Below are 24,311 nucleotides of genomic sequence, written 5' to 3'. Positions count from 1 at the left end.
CATAAAGTTCGTCAGCAGCAGGAAGCATGAAGTGCTCTAAAACTTTCTGGTAGACGGCTGTGTTGACCTTGGACCTCAGAAAACACAATGGACCAACACTAGCAGATGACATGGCACCCCAAACCATCACTGACTGTGGAAACTTTACACTGGACCTCACGCAATGTGGATTCTGTGCCTCACCTCTCTTCCTCCAGACTCTGGGACCTTGATTTCCAAAGGAAATGCAAAATTTACTTTCATCAGAGAACATAATTTTGGACCACTCAGCAGCAGTCCAAAAGCGAGACGCTTCTGACGCTGTCTCTTGTTCAAGAGTGGCTTGACACAAGGAATGCGACAGCTGAAACCCATGTCTTGCATACGTCTGTGCGTGGTGGTTCTTGAAGCACTGACTCCAGCTGCAGTCCACTATTTGTGAATCTCCCCCACATTTTTGAATGGGTTTTGTTTCCCAATCCTCTCCAGGGTGCGGTTATCCCTATTGCTTGAACACTTTTTTCTACCACATCTTGTCCTTCCCTTCGCCTCTCTATTAATGTGCTTGGACACAGAGCTCTGTGAACAGCCAGCCTCTTTAGCAATGACCTGTTGTGTCTTGCCTTCCTTGTGCAAGGTGTCAATGGTCGTCTTTTGGACAACTGTCAAGTCAGCAGTCTTCCCCATGATTGTGTAGCCTACAGAACTAGACTGAGAGACCATTTAAACGCTTCTGCAGGTGTTTTGAGTTAATTAGCTGATTAGAGTGTGGCACCAGGTGTCTTCGATATTGAACCTTTCCACAATATTCTAATTTTCTGGGATACTGAATTTGGGACTTTCATTAGTTGTCAGTTATAATCATCAACATTAAAAGAAATAAACATTTGAAATACGTCAGTCTGTGTGTAATGAATGAATCTAATATACAAGTTTCACTTTTTGAATGGAATTACTGAAATAAATCAACTTTGTCGTGATATTCTAATTTTATGGCCAGCACCTGTATGTAGGTTTTAAAATAAGCCAGATTTAAAGCATGATGACAAACGTGACATAAAATCGTTGCACAAAATTGTTGCACTTTTAGGCCAGGCTTATACTTCACGCGACGCGATGCCTGCTCCAGCGGACGCTCCTGCTACGCAAGCTTTGTACTGTTTATACTTGCGTGCGTACTTTACGTAAATCTGGAGGAATCCACCAGGTGGCAGTGCGAGATATTATCACTGTAGAGAAGGTTCGGCTTCGCTGTGTTGTGAATTGCCTGGAACACCCGTTAAATTCCGATGACACCTTACCACAATATCTCTGAAAAGGATGTTTATTGATTAAATCCATCAGTCCAGGGATGTGTCCATTCCAGCAAGCATTGGGCACGAGGCTGAAACAATCCCTGGACGAGGCCTCGGCTCATCGCAAGGTGAATACAAGCACACACATACACTAGCGTAATTTTAGCGGCACCAAATCCCCAAATCTGCATATCTTTGGAAGGAAACTGGAGCACACTGAGGAAACCCAGCAGGAAAACATGTAAACTCCAAGCAGGGAATACCAGCAACGTGACTCCCTGCAAGACAGCAGCGCTAACGCTCCGCCACTGTGTCACCCCATCTGAGTAATTATTAACAGTATTCATTATTTAAACGAAATTAACAATTTATCTGTAAAATGTCAAATGAACGCTGGGAACGCGTGGCAGCCATGATGCGTGCATGTACGCATTCTGAGCGTGAAGTATAAACAAGCCCTTAGGATTAGGATTTTATATATATATATAGACTAGATTTGATTACAGGCCTTTAACAACAAGTAAGGCAGCACTACCAATGGCAGCCAGAAATGGCAGTAATCGTGGAAACACAAAATGAAAGATGAAACAGTCAGACAACTATTATAGAAAACAGAAACTCCAAAAACAATTTGCACTCAGTGTCCCAAAAACCTCCCAGAATAAGTGTCAGATCTCAAAACAAAAAAATGAGAATTGTAATAACCACAATGATACTCAGATGATCACAAAGTACACACTCCAGTAAAGCTGGAATGAAGTTCAGACCTAGCCATGCCACACCATACTTAACTTTACATGTCTTACCCTCCCTCTACACAAATTCCTAAGTCAACAGACAAAAAAAACAGATAAAGAATTCAAAATAAAGGTCAAGTTAATGTAAAGATTAAATACTAAACACATCCAGAGATCCCCGTTCCTGAAATAATGTACTGCTTGTAGCGCAGACTGAGAGAGAAAGGAGGAAAGGAACAGATTAACAAAACATAATGTCAGAGTCGTAACTTGGAGATCAATCAGAGAGATACGTCTAATCCCAATAAGCAAACCGAAAGGCAAAATTCAAGAATACGCGAGAATGAAAACCAAAGAGACTTTTAATGCAAGAGAAACTTGTGTTAGTCTTCTCTTTTAAAGTCGCTTGAGCACACTTCACGAAAAGGAGATTTACGTACAGTCCTGAGTGATGTTGTCATGATGGTGTGACCTCCGGCATGTGACCCAAGCCACCCATACTCGCAAAATGTCAGAAATCAAGATGGCGTCAAGGTAAAAAATAAGTAAATAAAACTATTAAAATATCCAACATAAAAGGAGAGCAAAATAACAAACACCAAGAATATAAGATTCAGGGAAAAAAATAACCCAGCCATTGGAAAAATTCTTAAACTCAGAAATAAATTAATAAATGTATGTTCATTCATGATAAATAAATGCAAATATATTGAGTGATGAAGAGAAAACTCAAATCAGTCCCTGACATCCCTTGCCTTAACTACCAAACATTAATAATTTCAAAATGAGGAGCAATCAACCACATACATTCATGAAGTCCAATACAGAATGAAGAGAATAAAAAATGGATGGGAGCCCGCAAATTCAAGTGAGCAAATGACGGCAGATGACGCAGTTCAAACGGGGCTATCTCGAAATGTCCATTACTGGTTCTTACTGGTGCTTCTGGAAAGCAGAGCGGCCGTCGTGAAGAGTGGATGATGACATAAAAATGAAATTCTAACACTCCACCAGCACTTATGAGTGCTTTCTGCTGCCGACTTGTATATCGCTGCATTGGTGACATCACTCGGCTGTAGCACTCACTCTATGACAAATACAAAGTAGAGTTATGATAACTTTCATAACTCATTTTAAAAGTGGCACAGTTGCTTATCCACTGTTAGAAAAGTACAGCAATCCCTCCTCCATCGCGGGGGTTGCGTTCCAGAACCCCCCGCGAAAGGTGAAAATCCGCGAAGTAGAAACCATATGTTTATATGGTTATTTTTATATTGTCATGCTTGGGTCACAGATTTGCACAGAAACACAGGAGGTTGTAGAGAGACAGGAACGTTATTCAAACACTGCAAACAAACATTTGTCTCTTTTTCAAAAGTTTAAACTGTACTCCATGACAAGACAGAGATGACAGTTCTGTCTCACAATTAAAAGAATGCAAACATATCTTCCTCTTCAAAGGAGTGCGCATCAGGAGCAGAGAATATCAGAGAGATAGAGAAAAGCAAACAAATCAATAGGGCTGTTTGTTTTTTAAGTACGCGAAGCACCGCGGCACAAAGCTGTTGAAGGCGGCAGCTCACACCCCCTTCGTCAGGAGCAGACAAAGTGAGACAGAATTTGTTTTTCAATCAAAAATCAATACGTGCCCTTCGAGCTTTTAAGTATGCGAAGCACCGTGCAGCATGTCGCTTCACGAAGCAGCTGCACAGAAGGGAGCAACGTGAAGATAATCTTTCAGCATTTTTAGACGAGCGTCCGTATCGTCTAGGTGTGCGAACAGCCCCCCTGCTCAATCCCCCTACGTCAGGATCAGAGAAAGTCAGCACAAGAGAGAGAGAAAGAAAAGTAAGTTGGGTAGCTTCTCAGCCATCTGCCAATAGCGTCCCTTGATTTCATACAGAAATCAACTGGGCAAACCAACTGAAGAAGCATGTACCAGAAATTAAAAGACCCATTGTCCGCAGAAATCCGCGAACCAGCAAAAAATCCGCGATATATATTTAAATATGCTTACATATAAAATCCGCGATAGTGAAGCCGCGAAAGGCGAAGCGCGATACAGCGAGGGATTACTGTATAACCTCTTTTACACCACCAGTGGCGTAGTCGTGACTATGAACAGCACAAAACAAATTCCAAGAGGCCTAATGTGCATGAGCAACACATGAGATTGAGCAATAATCAGTCTGCAATGCCCACAGATGCCCGGGGCTGCACGCCATGGCATACTGAATGTATTGAAGTGTGTCTACCCCATGCCAAGTGTTCTGACTTTGAAATTAAAGCCAGTAAAATTTTAAGAGGAAGAACCCAGAAGAAGAGACAAGTTCAAAGAAAAATATAGCAAAGGTCAAACCCAGATATCAACAGAATAAACAATAAACCCAGAAGCGCTAAGTACAGAGGAAACATCTACTTGCAGACTTTCACAAAAGTGTAACTCACAAATAAATTCAGTCTTGGAAGAACCAGAGCTTCAAGAGTCGACCTTTATTTATATAGTCACATTAATGAGGACATCACAGCGTCCCAAAGTATTGTGCGATGTGTTACTATGGTAACAAGTGTCACAAAAGCCTCAAAATGGCAGTACACATTGGAAAAACAAATAATGGTACAAAATGAGAAGTAAGGTTTCCAAATGAAAAATAAATGTCACAAACAGATTCTCTGGGGCAGAAAACTCGAGAAAAGTTCTATGACAAAATTTCAAATCATCAGGAAAGCCTTAAAAAGATGAAACATGAATGTGAATCCCAACACCAAAAGGTCGGGGTATGCATTTGAACTCTAATCGTGATGGGGACCGGAGCTTGCAATTGTTCCCCACAAATGAGGAATTCCTAGGATGTGCAACTCATAAGCTTAAACTGAGCAGGCCGCCGCCCTTTGTACACACCACTCACTGCTACCACCAATTGGGCAGCTTAGTGAGGTCCTCGATTTGGCTCTGCTGTGCTCGGTCACTCAAGTCATGACAAGGTTGCCGTAGTTGAACCTGTGGAAGAATCATTACTGAACCCTGAAGAACAAGAGTGTAGGCCCGGCATGTCTGCCCTTCCCCGTCTCCCCCCCAAGATGGTGTACCAATGAAAGCTAGCCCCATTTTTCCCATAGGATCACCGCTTCAGTATATGCAGTTTCCATATCCACAGGGATTTGAAGGATCATAAACCCAGCAGATAAAGAGAATTATAAATAATCAAAACATTCAAACTCTTTGAATTTATGTCATGTATGGCTGAGCGCTGACCCAACTTTGTCTTCTAATCTGTGACCCTTTCCATGAAGAGGGGGTTCACTTGTGCTTGTGTGCATTGGTGGGAGAGATGCAGGAAATGGAGGAGCTCATCTGGAGCACTAATGCCAATGTCCAAGGCAGGAACAAGTTTGTCATTGCAAATGAAGACACACATTGTTAAAAGCTGAAGGCCCCACAGAAGACCTTCTACAGGCACAGGCTGCACCCGAGACTCGGGAGCCATGAAACATGGTGGCTAACCACCACACCACCATGCTGACTCACATAGGATTCAGTGAGCAAAAAATGGACTTAACACGTTTAATGCTGCTGATTCTGCACACATATACACTTTTACAGGAGTTATGCCAATTCACATTCCCTATGTCCTTCAAGTCCAAACACCATTAGAATGACTGGCCTGGCATGGAGCACATTGGGGTATAAAGTGGCAACCTGTCCAGGACCAGTTCCTGCATTTTGCCTTCTGGCCAGCACTGGTCAAGCACTTGTAAAACTAAGCTCAGAAAGTGCAGTAGAGGTGTAATTAATACAGTGAATGCTGGAGTGTCCACACAGTCGGACACACACATAACAGACGGATATCACAGCTTCTTCTTCTTCTTTCGGCTGCTCCTGTTAAGGGTTGCCACAGCAGATCATCTTGTTCCATATCTTCCTGTCCTCGTCCTCACCCATCACCTGCATATCATCTCTCACCACATCCATAAACCTCCTCTTAGGCCTTCCTCTTTTCCTCTTGCCTGGCAGCTCTATCCTTAGCATCCTTCTCTCAATATACCCAGCATCTCTCCTAACAGCATAAATAAGAGGGATGCCTCATGCCTGGACAAACTGGTGAGGAAGGCAGGCTCTATTGTAGGCACAGAGCTGGACAGTTTGACATCCGTGGCAGAGCGACAGGCACTGAGCAGGCTCCTGTCAATCATGGAGAATCCACTGCATCCACTAAACAGTGTCATCTCCAGACAGAGGAGCAGCTTCAGCGACAGACTGCCGTCGATGTCCTGCTCCACTGACAGACTGAGGAGATCGTTCCTCCCCCACACTATGCGACTCTTCAATTCCACCCGGGGGGGGGGGGGGAACGTTAACATTATACAAGTTATTGTCTGTTTTACCTGCCTTGCCTCCACCTTGCATTTTTTTTTTAAACTTGCACTGTGTTTTTATCACTCTTTAATTAATACTAGGCAACCCGCAGCGTAGCATACGCCGCATAATTATGTATTGATGGGTGAACACTTCCTGAAAGACACAGTTGTCCAAATGGGGTGGGTTTGAGGATACGACTGTAAGTGAATGCAAAGATGGAACTCTGGAGAGAGGGCAGGGAAGCGGGCCGGAGAGGTTTCGGGTCCTAACCGTCCAACGACGTGTCAGCACAACTGGTAACAATCCTTCCGCAGGTTCACCTACGGAACCCGTGTTAGGACATTTACATCCTCTAGATAGGCAAGTTCGATCGTCTGATGCCCATTCCACCCCCGCCATTCTAGTCTGCAGATTTCTTAAGTCATCTCTTAGTCATCGTTCAGTACGCACTGCCTGCTCATGTGTCTGCCCCCAACTCCTCACCTGAATTGCTTTTGTCTATGTTCAGTCCACATGCACTTGTGAGTCACGTTGACTGTTCATTTTCCACACACCGCCTCAGTCGCATGCACCTGTGAGCCACGTTCGGGCCGGGTGAGGTTTCCCGTGTTGAGTCAAATTAAGCCAAAGGCTCCACACCTGGTGGTGCCCTTCAGTCAATTCCTTTCAATTTCAGCTTTGCAACCATACTCCCCCCGGAACCCAAAGACTTTGGTTACCCGGTTGGCTGCCCGGCGGGTCATGGGAATAATGCCACCGGATTGCCAGTCGGCATCGTGTATGGTCTGAACTACAACAGTATGTGATCTTCTTCGAACCTCCGACTTTCGTTCTTGATTAATGAACACATTTTTAGCAAATGCTTTCGCTCTCGCGCCATGGTTGGCTGTTTAGTGAATTGTTGGTGGGCAGGGCTCTGTGAGTTGGTGGGCGTGGCTGTCTTGCGTGTGTCTTGCTTGTCATGAACTTAGTGAATTATATATATAGATTGTTTTTATCAGTATGCTGCTGCTGGAGTATGTGAATTTCCCCTTGGGGATTAATAAAGTATCTATCTATCTATCTATCTATCTATCTATCTATCTATCTATCTATCTATCTATCTATCTATCTATCTATCTATCTATCTATCTATCTAACAGAGTAATCAGACATATTGTGATGTCCAGCTCTTTCCAGTTGCACTGACCGCACTATCCACATGATAGACAGCAGGAGTCTCCATTACTGTGCTGTAGGTGAGCCAGGCTAGACGTGAGACTCACACCAATCCTTCCATGATGGCTTCTAGTGGTTACGAGTTCCTGGTGAACACATGAAGCACCTTTAAAGTTCTCCAGAAAAGCCTGCAGAGCTCCTGCCCAAACTCAGTCTGCTGACAACCATTTCTGAATTGTTTGGAGAAATGCCAGGAAAGCAACGGCTTGCAGGGATAATAATTATTTTAGTGTTTTGAAGGACTTGGCAAGACACATAAAACAAAGCCCAGATTGACAACTCTTGGCAGTCTCTTTAAAAGAGAGAACAGACATAAGCTGAGATAGCAGACACTTAAAGATTCTCCATAAGATATTAAACACAAACAAGAAAACTCTTCACAGCTGACATGGCCACAGCGTGGTCAGCACACCTCCAAGTCTATCTGCTAAAAAGAAGAAAAAATGGACGGGGAATGACAGGACATCCCAAACGAGCAGTAAGAATGACCAAGAGATGGACATACTGATTTAAGGCAGGGATTCACGGATTTGAGAAATCAGGGACAACACTGAGAAGGCTGTTAAGATGCCTGGTGTGTGGAGAGGGCATGGGAAGACATGGAGTGAGAGACAAACACACACACAGAATGTGCTGACTCAGCAAGCCACACAAACGTATGACAGGAGGGCTGATTGTTTAACTTACTAATTTAGTCAATTTAAACAATGTTTACAAATTTAGTTGTCCAAAATGAATGGCTTGAGCTCAAACTCAACTGATAGATAGGACATGAAAGGTAATATATAAAATATCTAGACAAATAGGAAAAAAGTAAGATATGAAAGGCACTCTATCATATACAGAGATGAAGATGATACACGTGATAGACACTATTTAATAGATATATATAAAAACCACTGTGTAATATAGATAGGAAAGGGGCTATATGTAAAAGACAGATAAACGGCAAAGTCACTCTATAACAAATATAATGTGAAAGGCACTATATATTAGATTATATAAGTGAAAAGACATACATGTCAAAGTCACTACATAATAGATATAATTAAATAGTTATCAATGACACTAGATAGCTATCAAACCCACTATGTAACAGGTAGATGTGAAAGTCACTATATAATAGATAGATATGAAAGGCACTATAATAAAGACATGAAATGCATTGCATATAAAAAATTGATAATAGATATGGGACTATATGTGATTCACGAAGAGACTTGAAAGGCACCGTAAGATCAACAGAAAGATACTATGCAAGAATAATGATGATGATGATAAATATGAAAGCCACTACATAAGAATTGTGACAGATAGATTGACGGATAGGAAAGGCACTATATGAAAAGAATGATAGTAGATATGAAAGTCACAATATTAGATAGATAGATAGATAGATAGATAGATAGATAGATAGATAGATAGATAGATAGATAGATAGATAGATAGATAGATAGATAGATAGATAGATAGATAGATAGATAGATAGAAGCCTGCACTGATACAGCATGTTGCTGTACCCACCACATGACAAAGCACCTCAAGATCCCAGATTAGGACCTGAGTGCAGCCATGCGACGGGTGACACCTCAGCACCACACTGATAGATCGATAGATATTATATAAGAGAGAGACATCCGAATGAGGCCCTTGTTATATTTAATGGTACCTCCCAGTCAGGACCAGTCCCAGTGCCTCCAAATGTGTATTCTGCTTTTTTCTACAGTCAGATATACCCACACCTCATAAGGGAATTGGAAGATGACAGGGGATAACTGAATCCTGCAAGATGGTGACAACAAGGCAACAGAAACCCCCACTTTGATCAGGTGACTTCAGACGTATAAGGCGTGGAGCCCCAGAAAGACCATTCAGTTTACTACTGGATATTCAGGAGAGAGAGAGGCCCACTGCTGAGAACTGACCTGGGGCCTCATGTATAACGCCGTGCGTAGAACTCACACTATAACATGGCGTAAGCACAAAAGCGGGAATGTGTGTACGCACAGAAAAATCCAGATGCAGGAATCTGTACGCACGCAAACGTTCACATTCTTCCACTACATAAATCCCGACCAGCGTGAAAAGTAACGTACGTGCACACGCCTTCTGTCCCACCCCAACTCCTCCCAGAATTACGCGTCTTTGAATATTCAAATCAATATAAATAGCCTTCTGTGAAAAGACAATGGGAAAAGCACGGGGGAAAATATAAGAATTTCAGCGAATACCAAGTGGAGGCAAAGGAAAAACTTACTATTTGTTGGTTTAAACAGTAATATAATCAACAAAAGGAAGTTGATCGAGTGACAGAGTGTTGGAGAAACTTGAAAGATCCAAGTTCACAAAGTCGCACAGTGCCCGAAATAAAAAAGAAATCACATATCAAAGTCGCCGTGAAAAGGCGAGTCGTAGCCCACCGTCTGAGTGTCATATGAAAGCTTATTAGGGTACAAACAAAAAAATAGGCACACAGTGGGGAAAAGCACAAAATGTCAACTTTAATCTCGAAATTTCCACTTTAATCACGTAGTTTATTTTGCCATTAAAGTAGAACATCATAAACTTCATCTTAAAATCGTTTAATTTACTAGTTTCTCAAATCCCATTGTAACTAAAGTAGGACGTTAAATACTTTGTTCTGTATTTGATCTTCTATGTGCTCTGTGTGTGAATCACTACCTACTTCTTAAATGGGCTTTCTCTTTCTCTGACAGGACACATAATCCATTACATTTGTGATATTACAGCTCTCTGAATAATTAAAATACTGAGATGTATACGTGATATCTTTTTCATGATGATAGGAATTAAAGCATGTTATTAAACATGGGAACACGGTGGCGCAGTGCTTGTTCATGTCTCACGCAAGAGGCTTGCTGCACTTCGATGAAATAATTTATTGCAGCAGTACTGTCTCTTTCAAACGTACTAACCTCCAATTCCAAATACCCAATCGCCACACAATCAGCTCTGTAATAGACGTGAAGCCATCTGTAAGCTTAAAATGCCGATTCTTCAAAACTTTTAAGGAACATTGAAATATCTTCGTAGTACATGTTTAATTATTCTATCTGTCTATCCTTCCAGTGTCGTGTCAGCACCAGTATGAATACAGCGCGAGGCAGGAATAATCTGTGAACTAGCTAGCGATGCTGCACCGTGTCCTCACATGTTTAATTATTAACAATAAAGATTATTTAAATGAAGTTAAAGTTTTATCTGTATAATATAATCAACATATTTTGCTACATTTCATCTTAAAAATGATATCGTCATCATATGTAAAAACGCGCTTTATAAAGTGGCGCAGGTTGTGCAATATTATAACTGTAGTGCAAGTTTACAGTGAGGTAATTGTACTTATAAGTACAAACAGTTCTACAAGGAGCACTTGATGGACTGATTGAGTGCGTTTAGAGTTCTTGGGATGAAACTTTTTCTAAACCGCGAAGTCCGTACAGGAAAGTCTCTGAAACATTTTGCCATGGCTGAGGCAGCGTCTGCTTCATGCTGTATACCAATAATTCTCTTTCCAATTAGCTGCTGCTGTGATTCACACTCAGATACAGTGATATAAATACTCCAAGTGGTGCAGTGAGAGTAATATGAAAAAAGATGATCTGCTGTGGCAACACCTAACTGGAGCAGCTGAAAGAAGAAGAAGATGCAGTGAGCGTAACAACGCTAAAGCAGTTATGGTATTTGGAATACTATGGCTGTTCCCTGGACCATTATATTGCTGCAGGTTAATTACAATCAGATGCATTACACTAATAAACAATATGCAGTTAGTTTCAGTGTATTTATAAAGCCGCGTCAGGAATGTGGAGCTAAGAAAGAAAGGGTAACCACACAGGAATAGTAGCACTGCTTTGACGCTGGGTGCCGCCAGTCTGCAGAACCGAGCGGAGAAATTGCGTACGCCAGGGCATGAGGTACCGTGGAAATGTGCGTGGCTTTACGCCAAGTTTAGGTTTTATACATCGCGATTTGAGTATGTGTCCTGCGGTGGGTTGGCACCCTGCCCGGGATTGGTTCCTGCCTTGTGCCCTGTGTTGGCTGGGATTGGCTCCAGCAGACCCCGTGACCCTGTGTTCGGATTCAGCGGGTTGGAAAATGGATGGATGGATGGATTTGAGTATGGAAACGTTCGTACGCAACATTTCTGTGCGTTCGCACCGTTTATACATAAGGACCCTGAAAAGCCCGCTCGAGGCTGCGCTGTCGTATGCTGCTGCTGCTGCTCTGCAGTTGGATACTACTGGTGTCTTGACCAGCTGAAAGCGCTGTCGTGACCTTCTCAACGTCTTCGTTATTGAAAAGATTTCGGTACAGGCGAACTGCGTGCTGGAGTTGTTAAAGACCTCATGTTACGGTGCCTCAGCGCCCTCTGGTGGTCACTCACTATACAACAGACATGTTCTTTAGGAGGCTCATCACGGAGTACAGTATTTATAAGCTCAGCAGTCTGAAGCAGGAGAGCAGCGGCCGGCAGCAGACTAACCGGCCATTCTGCACTTCTGATCATTCAAATTACGGTTTTACTTGGCTATTCTTAGGACAAGCTGCAATTTTAAAGCAGATCCTGTTTAAAATAAATGAGAAAATAAAGCTGAAAATATCTTCGACAGTAGCACGCCTCCCCACGCTCGCACACCCGAAGTTTGGTAGCAAATGAAATGAATTTTGAAAGTCATTAATGAATATAAACTCGGACTGCAATAACTAATCGATGTCATCGATATAGGAATAATCGGTGTGATGAAAACAGTTTCCAATGAAATTTGTCGATCTCTTTGTTGACCACGAATAACAAATGGCGGAGACATTGGATGAGAGAAAAGCAAAGACCTCCAAAGTATGGAGTCATACATTTGCAGTAGTAACAGCCAAGCACCTGATCTTCCATATGCAGTGAGACATTTGAGGCATTATGGAAATAATATTTTTTATAAGGTTCAGTGACTAATTTGTTGAATCTACAAAGGGCCATTAATGCATTATTTTTGATGTTGTTTATATATTCTGTTTAAAACAAGTCTAATAACAAACTATATAACAATTAAAAATTATATGTAAATGTGCTGTATGATGAGCAAGAACAAGAGAATAATCAGTGATATAGTTCTTCTTTGCTGACAATGATTTAATGATTTAGTTCTAATTAGAAACAATCGCAAGTGAAGTGGCTGAGAATCACGAATCAGATGAGCGATTCTTTCACATGAGCTTTACACATCTAGATGAAGGAGGTGGATGGTATCACTGTGGTGAAGAACATTAAGGGTCTGTCAAAGTGCAGTATTCTAGCAATAAAAACAGTGTGATTCAGTGAAAAATGGTGCAATTACCTAAAATCAGATGAGGGTATGTGCTAATAATGAGTGGAAGGAAGCTTACAAAGCTAAAATAAATCAATAAGTAAATAAATAAACTCACTCAGAATAGCATGAAGGATGTCAGGAATGGCCTGAGTATAATTATTGGACTCAAGCAACTCAGGGCTCAGGAGTTTTGTTTTTTTTTTTTTACAGATCCCTAGCACACACACACACACACACTTCCCGCCCACTGCCACTTTCTTCCAATGATCAGTCTCCACACACCATCCCTACTACATCAACAACTCCTATCACATCACCTGGAATGGCTGGTGACGAGTCCACCTGTAACCGTAAGTGTGGACTGTCCATAACTGAAGACCAAGTAAGGAGACAACTGAGAAAGCTAAACACTGGAAAAGCTGCAAGACCAAATGGTGTCAGTCCTCGAGTTCTTAAGGCCTGTGCTCACCAACTTTGGGTTGTCCTCCATCACCTATTCAGTTTGTCCCTAAGGCTTCAGACAGTACCACTTCTGTGGAAAACATCCTGCATTGTTCCTGATTCAGGCAGGTGCCTCATCCCCTAATGACTACAGACCAGTGGCACTTACGTCTCATATCATGAAGACCTTTGAGAGGCTGGTCCTGGACTATGTGAGTCTTCTTGTGGTAGACCACCTGTAGTTTGCCAGTCGGACAAAGATTGTAGTGGAGGATGCAATTATCTGTCTGCTCCACAAGGCTTATTCTCACATGGAGAAAGCTGGCACCACTGTGAAGATGATATTTTTTGATTTCTCAAGTGCCTTCAATATCATCCAGCCATCCCTGTTAAGGGGTAAACTCAGAGATATGCATTCGGATGAGCCAGTGGTGTCCTGGAAATCGGATCATCTGTGGGGCAGACTGCAGTGTGTGAAGCTCAGGACTGTGTGAGCAACATTGGAGCACCACAATGAATAGGCCTGTCTCATTCTCTCATCACTGTCCACCTCAGACTATAAATATAACACCAGGTCATGTCATTTGCAGAAACTGTCCAATGTTTCTGCACCTATGGGGTGTGTTGATAAAAAAGGGATGAGACAGAGGAGTGCAAAGACAATTGTCTGCATCTTAACATCAACAAAATCAAGGAACTGGTTATTGACTTTGGCCACACCAAAGAGCCTCTATGTCCAGTCACATTTCAGGAGTGGATGTAGTGGTCGTCCATTCCTACAAGTACTTGGTCCACATCAATGATTAGTGACATGCGGTGAGGTTCATGGCTGGTGAGGCACAGACTCCTTCAGAGTCAGATTTACAAATATATGAACCCAAAAGAGTAGCTTATTCACTAATCAATTGGCAGCCAGCATGCACATTGACTACTGGTTATGTTTCATATCTCATCAGCATTCTTTACACACACATCGGTAAGGCGCATATTTGGCTAAGAATGAACGTTACATTGAGAGCGGAGACAGCGCATTTGCTCGGCACCCTCCATGTCCTCATTCTTACCCATTCAATACAAATGAAAGTATAGAGTGGTGTACAAAAAAAAACGGATTTCAATTTTGACCTTGACTGAAATATTTAGTTGTTTTTAAAAGCTGTTAATTCTGATGCTTTAATCAATTTTAATTCAGACTTTTCAACAAAAGGAGCTTAGCTATACAGGGGTCCTCAGGTTACATACGACGTTTTGAGTTTACAACGCTCACTCCCATAAAAACTTTTTAAAAATTGAGACGTGAGAAGGAATAACGGTAAGGATTTTTTTTTTACACTCATTTTTTCTGTTACTACAGTACAGTGTACAGTACAGTATATTTATGTCCTTTTCCTTTTTCTGTGGCTTAGTTGTGTGTTTATGTTCTAGATTATGATTTTGCAAATGTTTTAGCATAGGTAAGTGACTTAGGTTAGGGTGTGTTTCGACCAAAATTTGGGTTACATCACTGTTGTAGGAACAGAACTGTGTTGTAACCCGAGGACCCCCTGTACTGTATAATCTTCCATTTTGACATTTCAGAACAAAAAATAAAAATAAAAGGACCGCTACAGTGCACTTGACTTTCTGATATCGCTAACTTATTGGCGCCTCTGCGTAGAAGAACAGCAGCAACGAGCACCTGTTGGGCTCACACACGCCCCCTGCAGGGCGCCACGGTACTGTCTGCTTCATTTTGAGCCTTTTCACTGTGGTTTTATGTCCGATCAACAATAATAATAATAATAATACATTTTATTTATATACAGTAGTGCCTTTTCAGTGCTAAAGGCACTTCACAGAGTTTAAGATAGAACAGCAGGGTATACAGTATATAGCGTTGTACAACCCAGATAAATAAATAAAGAAGATAACGACAGTAAATTCAGAGAAAAAGCCTAACAGACAACATAATTGATGGCCTAGCACACACACACACACACACACACACACACACACACACACACACACACACACACACACACACACACACAGAGGTTACATGAGCATCTTGACAGAGAAGTAAACTGAGAGAAGGGTAATAATAAAGTCAAGTAGAGATAAAAGCCTTCCTGAACAGATGAGTTTTGAGTTGTTTTTTAAAAGAATTCATGGAGTCAGCTGACCTGATTAATTTCAGTAGGTCATTCCAGAGTCTGGGCGCTCACTATACAGCTGAAGGCCCTGCTGTCACCCATAGAGTGTAGATTAGTGACGGGCACAACAAGATTGCCAGAATCAGAGGACCTTAGTGGGCGGGCAGGCACATAGTGATGGAGAAGGTCACTGATGTAGTTTGGCGCGAGGTTATTTAAGGCTTTGTAGGTCATTAGTAGGATTTTATATTCGATTCTGTAAGACACAGGGAGCCAGTGAAGACGGAGCAGGATGGGTGTGATGTGCTCGCTGCTGCTTGTTCGAGTAAGGACTCTTGCAGCTAAGTTTTGAATAAGCTGGAGCTGTGATATAAGATTAGAAGGGGCACCTGCCAGTAGGGAATTACAATAATCGATGCGGGATGTGATAAAAGCATGGACAAGTTTCTCAGCATTAGAGAAGGAGAGGAAGGAGCGAACACGGGATATGTTACGGAGGTGAAAGTAAGAAAGTTTCTTAATGTGATTTATGTGGACGTAATAAGACAGGGAGGAATCAAAAATGACACCAAGATTTTTTACAGTAGAGGCAGATCTGATGAGATCACCGCCAAGATGGACTGGGAAGGAGCTCATTTTATTAAGTTGCACTTTAGTCCCAATTTGCAGGAGTTCAGGTTTGTTGCAATTTAATTTTAAAGAGTTCTGTTCCATCCAGGTTTTAATTTCACTAAGGCAGGTTGTGAGCTGAGAAAGCTCTGATGAAGTTCCACTTTTAACATTGAAATAAAGTTGAGTATCATCTACATAAAAATGATAACCCAGTCCATAGCTACATATAATATGGCCAAGGGGAAGCATGTAAATACAGAAGAGAAGAGAAGAGGGCCGAGGACAGAGCCCTGGGGAACTCCTTGTGTGACTGGCGCTGAGCTGGATCTGCTGTTGCCAAGACTAACAAACTCTTGCCTATCAGTCAGATAGGACTTGAACCACTGGAGGGCAGTGCCAGAGATACCCAGCATGTTCTCCATTCTGGACAGTAGAACATCATGTCCGACAGTGTCAAATGCTGCACTGAGGTCTAATAGAATTAATATGCTGGTTTGTCCAGAGTCTGCTGCCATAAGCAAATCATTGGTTACCCGTAGCAGAGCAGTTTCACAGCTGTGCCGCGCCCTGAAACCAGACTGAAAGGATTCCATCAAATTATTAGAGGTTAAGTAATTGGTGAGTTGGGAGGCTACAACATGCTTAAGAACTTTTGACAGGAAAGGTAACTGGGAAATAGGCCGAAAATTGTTAAGATTGTCAGCATCAAGACCAGACTTTTTTAACATTGGGGTTACAGAAGCAATTTTAAAAGTGAGCGGCACAGAGCCAGTGTCAAGGGATGAGTTTATTATTGTTGTAACAGTCGGGGTTATGGCATGAAGGCAGGATTTAAGTAGTGTGGTGGGGATGGGGTCCAGTACACAAGTAGTCGGCCTCATCTTACAAAGCAGGTTTTTAACAGACGCAGATGTGACTAGTGAGAACTTAGAGAAGGAGCTGGATGGAGTGGGAAAACAGAGAGAGATATAAACATGATGTATTTATGTTAGTTGAATTATTTAGATCTTTAATTTTGTTACGGAAAAAGTGGAGGAATTCCTCACAGACTTCAGTAGAAGAGGTAGTTGGGCCAGATGCGGGTTCAAGTAGTTTATTAACTACAGAGAACAGAACCCTTGGGTTATCGTGTCCACTTTCTATTATTCTGCCGTAATGGGTGTTCTTGGCAGCAGTTAGTGCTTCTCTGTAAGCTCTTTGGTGGTCAGAGAAAGCCTGGATGTGCACGGTGAGTCCAGACTTACGTAACATTCTCTCAAGGCGTCGGCCAGCTGCTTTCATAGATCGCAATTCTGAATTATACCAAGGAGCTGAACGTTTAAAGGAAACCTCCTTATGTTTTAAAGGAGCTGTTTTATCGTATGCTGAATGAAGGGCTGAGTTATAGTGGTCAACAAGACTATCTAGTGTTGACAGAATAGGTGAAGACAGTAAAAGATCAGAAATGGATAGAGGGACAGATATTTTTAAGGTTTCTGTAAGTAATTTGTCATTTACAGGTAAGAGGAGGGAAAGGCAGTGAGACAGTGAAAAATACTAAGATATTAGCCAGATTGTGGAAAGTTTGCCCCTTTCGATTAATCAAATCTAATCTTCTATAACTCTGTGATGGCCAGTGCGATTTCTCTATGCTGTGGTGTGCTGGGCTGGTAACATCACTTCATGAGAGGCGTACCAAATCAAGAAGCTAATTAAAATGGCGGGCTCTCTGGACCCCCTGGAGGTCGTAGCAAAGGAGAAAATTAAAACAAAACTGAGTGCCATTCTGAACAATGCTGCACATCCTTTCTGTGACACACCAGGTCAAATGTTTTCTTTCTTTTAGCCATTCTAGTGTGTGTTCACACCATAGTGCCTGGGTATATATACAGATATCTGTTACCTGATTTATTTAATAAGCTTCAGTAAAAAGCAACATTTTCCCCTGGGGACAAATAAAGCTCTATCCGCGTATCTGCCTAAATGCACTTAACATGAACAGGGACACTCAGCGCAGCTCCCCTTCACAGCAGCTCCGCTGGTTGTATGCCGTTATTTCACTTGCATGAGATAAAAGGAGTCTGAGCAGGAAAGGAAGGGAATGGAATTAGTAGACTGAGCCAGTAAGGCGAAAAGGAGGCCAGGCGATTGGGAAGAAGCTCCATGGGGAGCGAGAGGAAGAGGAGGTCTTTCTGCAGATAGCTAAGAATAATGGTGGGGGGGCGGGCGACTGTGCCGGGCATCCCAGCAGGTGACCAACTGAGGTGGCTGGGACAAAAGAGGTCCTAATAGATGATTGGGCTTTCTGGTGTCTCAGGAGAGATGAAGGAGAGAAACGTGCTGCGCTTGCAGGAGTGACAGTAAACGGGGACCTGATTTCTGACTGTTTTTTTCCTGGATTGTAACTTCTTCTTGGAACTTATTTATTGAACATTGTAACTTACACTTACACTTGTGTTTATTGGACTATATATTGGTTATTTACTTAAAGATGACATGTACTGCACTTATTGATTAAGGACAGTGCCTTGCTTAGGTGATTCAGCAGCACTGAGCACTTTATCGCACCAATCTTGTTGTTTGTTTGTGTCCTCATTGCACTACCCCACCCCGGTCATGACTATCAATGTCCCGGGTTCAAGAAGGCTGCAGGCACCTGGGCATCACGGTCATGTGTACGCTTCGCTGATGGCATTGCGCATGTTCTTTAGCACACCCGTTGAACTCTAAATCAATTTGTTTGTTCTCATGAATTGATTTCTATTATTCACTAAGAAAGATGTAGGACAAGAACCGGCATCCCAGCTGGGAAGCCAACGCAGAACAACAGGTGAATTGTCTGGTTGGACAGAGAAATAACTTTTGTGCCCAGCCGGTAGGATATAACAGGCTGACCATTGGGAGCCGAGAGTCAGGATCTGTTCTATCCCCCATACACCGGGTGGCAGTGGTCCTCATTTGGCAACCCAGTCGGGACACCTGCAGGGGTGCTTGGGAGATAGGAGTGCGGAAGTGCAGCCCTGTCAGGGGAGGAACTCCCTATTTTCTTTACGGAAGCGCTTACAGAGAGACACGGCACAGCACCAGAGTGGCTTAAAAGGGAGCTCACGGCCTCACATCAATGTGTCAGAGTCGGGAGGCAGTGGATAACACTCAACGGAGGACGAGAGGAGGAAGAATTGTGTATTAATTGTGTAATTGTGGCGGATTTCAGGAAAGGTATTGTGTAGAAGTGTATTGGAGAAATAAATATCTTCCGATAATGTGTTGGGTATTACTGTGTTCTGGGTTTGGGGCTCCGTGGCGCCCCCTTGTGCTCACAAAGAGTCTTTCAAAAAGAACTACATTAAACAATCCATTACACAGGTCACTGACGCAGCACTTACAAAACATACTGTACAAATGACAGTCAACAATTAAGACAGTCCACTACTGAAACGTTTTTATTTTCTCACCACTGTACAAAGATTCTCTGCAACATTTTCCACAGCCAGCGTAATGTCCACTGTCAGAGAATCATATGGCAGAGTTCACCCTTGCTGTAAGGTCCATCTTCTGAGTTATACGGATGATTACCAAGTAGATCTTCCAGGGTAGTCAAGTCCAATTCCACCACAGTCGACATACACAATCCATAGCCCCTCCAATGAGAGAGAATGTGATTGTGACACTAGAGGTCAATGTACTCCTGTCAGGCGATCACATTACAGCTCAGCCTGAAGTTAAACCTCGCTCCAAAAAGAAGTCTCACTTCAGAGATGAAGGAGGACAACGATCCGCTCCAACAAGACATGCAGCTCACCCTCAGTACACTCTCTGCTCGGACTGCTACAACAGACGCTCCACCTTTCCACCACAGGGTTCCAATTCCAAAGAAACAAACGTTTGAAGGTGACAGTAGCAGATCTAGTGTCTTCATGCCATTACAGCGTCTATGAGTGCCAAAGATGACTTAAAAGAGCTGCCATGGCCAGAGCCACTTCCTCCTGCACTTAATCTGACCAAGAGGGACAACAATTATTTCCAAGCTCTGGTACCTTTCCTCCATCTCTGCCACCTTTTTGTTATGTGCCATCAGTTTACACAACAGAGGAAACACAGCATCGAGTATCATCATGGCACCAACTTCAGTTACAGCTGATTACCGAGCTTACAGAGTATGGAAAAAGTATGAACATACACCTGGAGCATCACAAATCTAATCATCCTTCATCATCTACATGGAACTGCATACTCACATTCACCACACTCACATGACATGTATCATCGCCATTCATCTAATAATAAGAATCTCGAATGTCTACGTGACCAACATCCTGAATAAGTTGGAATTTCTGGAATTATGAGTGGCTTAGATTTGTACTTTCAATTAAATTTATAATGGGCCTCCTTGCGTTCTGAACTGTTCTTACCAGACAACCAAACTCAATGAGAATCACTGAGGTCACAAGGTTGGGTTGAGATGATCTGACGCCTCTACAACAGCCTCATTTCCACCCTTGGGTTAACAGAGCGGGCCTGTTACTCCCTTTGATGTGTGGCCCACATATTTATGGAGTGAATTTAAGACCTCAAAGCACACAAGACACCTGTTTTCTGTTTCCCTGAGCCACACATCCGCATTTTAGGTGGAGCGACGGCTCACCTGTGGTCACAGCCTGCATGTTGGGCAGGCAGAGCTTGGCGGCAAGGTTTGTTGGGCTCCCACTTTAACTGGACGAGCCCATCGCCATAACAAATTACAGGCCACCACCACCACCACATTTTTAACCATCAGCAGATGACGCTCACTCAGATCAGCTCCCAGGATGCCAGCGTTCCAATTACTCTGTTATACGAACCCACCTTCTCCTCTTTTAGTGTCTTGAACGCTGGTATCTTATCGGCATCCTCACCAGGAGACTAACTTGAACTGAAGTTAAAAAAAATACTGACAGGGAATATGCAAACCACAAACCAATGTGAACCCATAACTCTGAAGCTATGAGGTAGCAGTGCATGCTTATGTGCCACATGACAAAACACAAGCCTGTTGTGCCAGCACTGCCCGATGTGTCTCGACAAGAGTGCATGCTGCCAGGGCTTCTGGACACTTCGAGAGCACAGGAAGGGAGGTGTAGCCGATGCCCTTTAAAACAGCCATAGGCTATTCCTGGCCTCTTCTTTCTTCATAATGACATGCCAGCACACTCGGTCTGCAGGATCCTCCCCGTGCCCACTAAATCTCAACTAAGTGGCAGGTACAGTCCATGGGCAGACATCAAAAAGGCAAGCACAGGCCTCAAGCCAGAGAGCTTGGGGGATGGGCTGGCAGGACAGCAGCACGTTGAGGCCTTTAAATGACTGAGTCCTGACTCACGGGTGCAGCCGGCCACCCTCAGCTCTGGCTCTCTTCCTCACAATTCGACTCTTGAAGCTTTTCCTGTACACAGCACATTGGCTTCGCTCTCCCAAGTGAGCTCAAAATAATAACCTTGAAAGCAGATGCATCAAGGCTATGCTTGCTGATGCATATCGATCTGAAAAACAAAACTGGCCGAGCATTTGAGTGGGGCACCACTGACCACCTGATGGGCCAGCTCAATAACAGCCCAGAGCCATGGCGCAAAATCAATAGAACACACATTGCAGCCACGTGTCCAGGGTGAAGACTGATCCGCACCAGGCAGGCAGGCAGGCACACAACAGACATACGTGAACAGCAAGAGGATAGCACTGGGCCTGCCACACGGCTCATGACTAACAGGGGCACTTGTGTATATATAGCGCCTTTATCAAGAGGGGCCGCCAAATGGTGATTTCAAACTAGAAACACAAGCACACGACAGCACAGGACAGCTGGGGGGTTTCACAGGGTGATTGCTTGGTAGTGGTCTGCAGGTGACATATGAAAATAAGCAAGCAAGTCATTCTGGATAGGCAGGAAAGGCACTATATACAATAATTTACAACATAGGTCACACAGGCACTTTACAAACGACAGAATGGAAAGGTACCATATAATAAACAGAAAAATATAATAGAAAGGCACTATATAAAAGTAGCAAGAGATACTACAAGCACTATATGATAGATAGATAGATAGATAGATAGATAGATAGATAGATAGATAGATAGATAGATAGATAGGAAAGGCACTATAAAAATGATGATGATGGATAGAGGCATATGAAAGGCAATATATAATACATAGATGGATATGAAACAGATATAATAACTATGAAAGGCACAATACAATAATGATGACAGATATTCAGACAGATAGATAGGATGGAATGGTGCTATATAACAGATAGAAAGACAGATAGGAAATGCACTATCAAAAAGATAAATTGAAAAGGTGCTAAATAAAGAAGATACACAGAATGTAAAAGTACTACATAAAAATGATGATGATATGAAAAGCACAATTACATAAAGGATGATGAGAGATATGAAAGGCACTATATAAGAATGAAGACAGACTGGCGGGCTAGTGGGTAAGCTGCAGGGCACCCTTGACCATCTTGGCCAGGCAAGATCCACAGAGCACCTTCAGGATGGCTTGCAGTGGTGGCCTTCCTTGGTGCAGGTCCTTTGAGGCCTGTGCCCTCATCGTGGAGCTCACTGCCCCCACCCGAGTGCCCAGTGCTAAGACTAACCGTAGAGCCCAACCGTTTAGCAAAAGCAGACGTGAGCGGGGACTTTAATAGATGCCGGGACGAGTTTTTTTTTTTTTCCTATGTAAATGTAGGACGATAAAATGGAGTGGAAGTAGGCCAACATCTCAATCAGAGAGGCCAGTTAATTGCTGAGTGGCGGCAATGCGCACTGCCTGTCCACCTCGAGGCCCCTCGTGTATCTGACCTCGACATATCCACGTGCCGAGCCGAGCCGAGCCGAGCCGAGCCGAGCCGAGCCGCACTGAAGCAGCATACACGCCAATGCCAGTAAATCCGAGTGAACCCTGATGGCGCACTGAGCGCTGACAGCTTTTACCAAATAAATCAAAGAGAACGAATTTGAAGGTGACGGCTGTGCAGCCTAAAGTTGGACTCCCTGGCATGCCGACCTTGTTTAACCATCCAAACACCTTTTGAACCTGCTTGATCCATTACGGGATCACGTGGAACTGAAGCCTCCCGAACATATTAGTACAATCCCCGGACGGGACGCCGGTTTAACACAAACACATTTCAGCTAAACTGACAAGTAATGGATGCGAAGCAAAGCTGCAAAGTACGCAGAGTGCGTCAAAGCACCGAACAGCGGACTCGAAGCAGAAGGTCGTAAGTCCCTTAGCTATGCCGCCTGCAGCGCAGCTTCTTCTGTCCCAAAACCCTTTGATTCGAGCGCTAATTATTCACTGGACCCCTACGGCGCGAGAGCACACGAGCTCCCCAACTGTACCTCCGGGACCACTTGGCAGACGGCCGTCCGAAGGGCTTCTTCCACAAAACGCCGTATAGCTGCACCTTAGTGCTGATGTCCAGGGCGTCCGTGTCCGTCTGCTCCATGGAGATGGACGGTGAGATTGACGTGGCTTTCGAACTGAACATCACCAGGGGTCGGAATGCGGAGAGTGAAGCGCAGCGAGCCGACAAGAGGCAGACAGTCCGGTCAATCCCCGCTCTCGCAGAACAGCGCAGCCGCCGTCGGGGCTGGAAGGCAGTGCTGGGCGGAGGACGAGAGGGAGGGGCAGGAGGGGGCTGTGCCAGTGCCAGTGCCCATGCCAGCGCCGGAAAACGCCGACTTTATCCTGACAACAGCGGATCGTGTTGGCATAAGAAATCTGACGGCGCACTAAAACAACTGAATTACTGTGGAGCGATACAACGAAATAGGCGCTTTGCCCAGTCGGAACAGAATACAAATTTAAAATAAAATGACACTCGGCATCTCTTAGTCGAAGGCAGTAAGTGTTCAGAGCATTACACTTGACTATTTCTCTTTCCTTAATACAGGACCTTTGGTATTTTAACTTTATAAAAGCTTAATCACTTAAAATAATACATGAGAAATACATTGACATTTTAGAACTACATTGCGTTCATAATAATCCATCCGTCCATTTTCCAACCCGCTATATCCTAACACAGGGTCACGGGGGTCTGCTGGAGCCAATCCCAGCCAACACAGGGCACAATGCAGGAGACAAACACCGGGCAGGGTGCCAGCCCACCGCAGGGCACACACACACACACACACACACAGCCACACACCAAGGACAATTTAGAATCGCCAATGCACCT

At 43.4% G+C, this 24,311-nt stretch overlaps 1 protein-coding gene across 1 annotated transcript in view; it reads right to left on the bottom strand.

Moving 5' to 3' along the window:
- The window catches only part of plekhd1 (pleckstrin homology domain containing, family D (with coiled-coil domains) member 1), an 84,596-nt gene extending 60,883 nt beyond the window's left edge, over window positions 1–23,713 (bottom strand). Inside the window, exon 1 of the mRNA XM_028822005.2 lies at window positions 23,470–23,713. Within this exon, the coding sequence (XP_028677838.1) occupies window positions 23,470–23,618 (149 nt within the window). The 5' untranslated portion in view covers window positions 23,619–23,713. The remainder of the gene's footprint in view (window positions 1–23,469) is intronic.
- Between the last annotated feature and the right edge of the window lie 598 nt (window positions 23,714–24,311).

Source organism: Erpetoichthys calabaricus, chromosome 16 (assembly GCF_900747795.2).
Source record: "Erpetoichthys calabaricus chromosome 16, fErpCal1.3, whole genome shotgun sequence".
In the NCBI taxonomy this organism is placed as follows: domain Eukaryota; kingdom Metazoa; phylum Chordata; class Cladistia; order Polypteriformes; family Polypteridae; genus Erpetoichthys; species Erpetoichthys calabaricus.
Note: the sequence above shows the minus strand (reverse complement) of the source record. Positions and strands in the feature narration are given on the sequence as shown.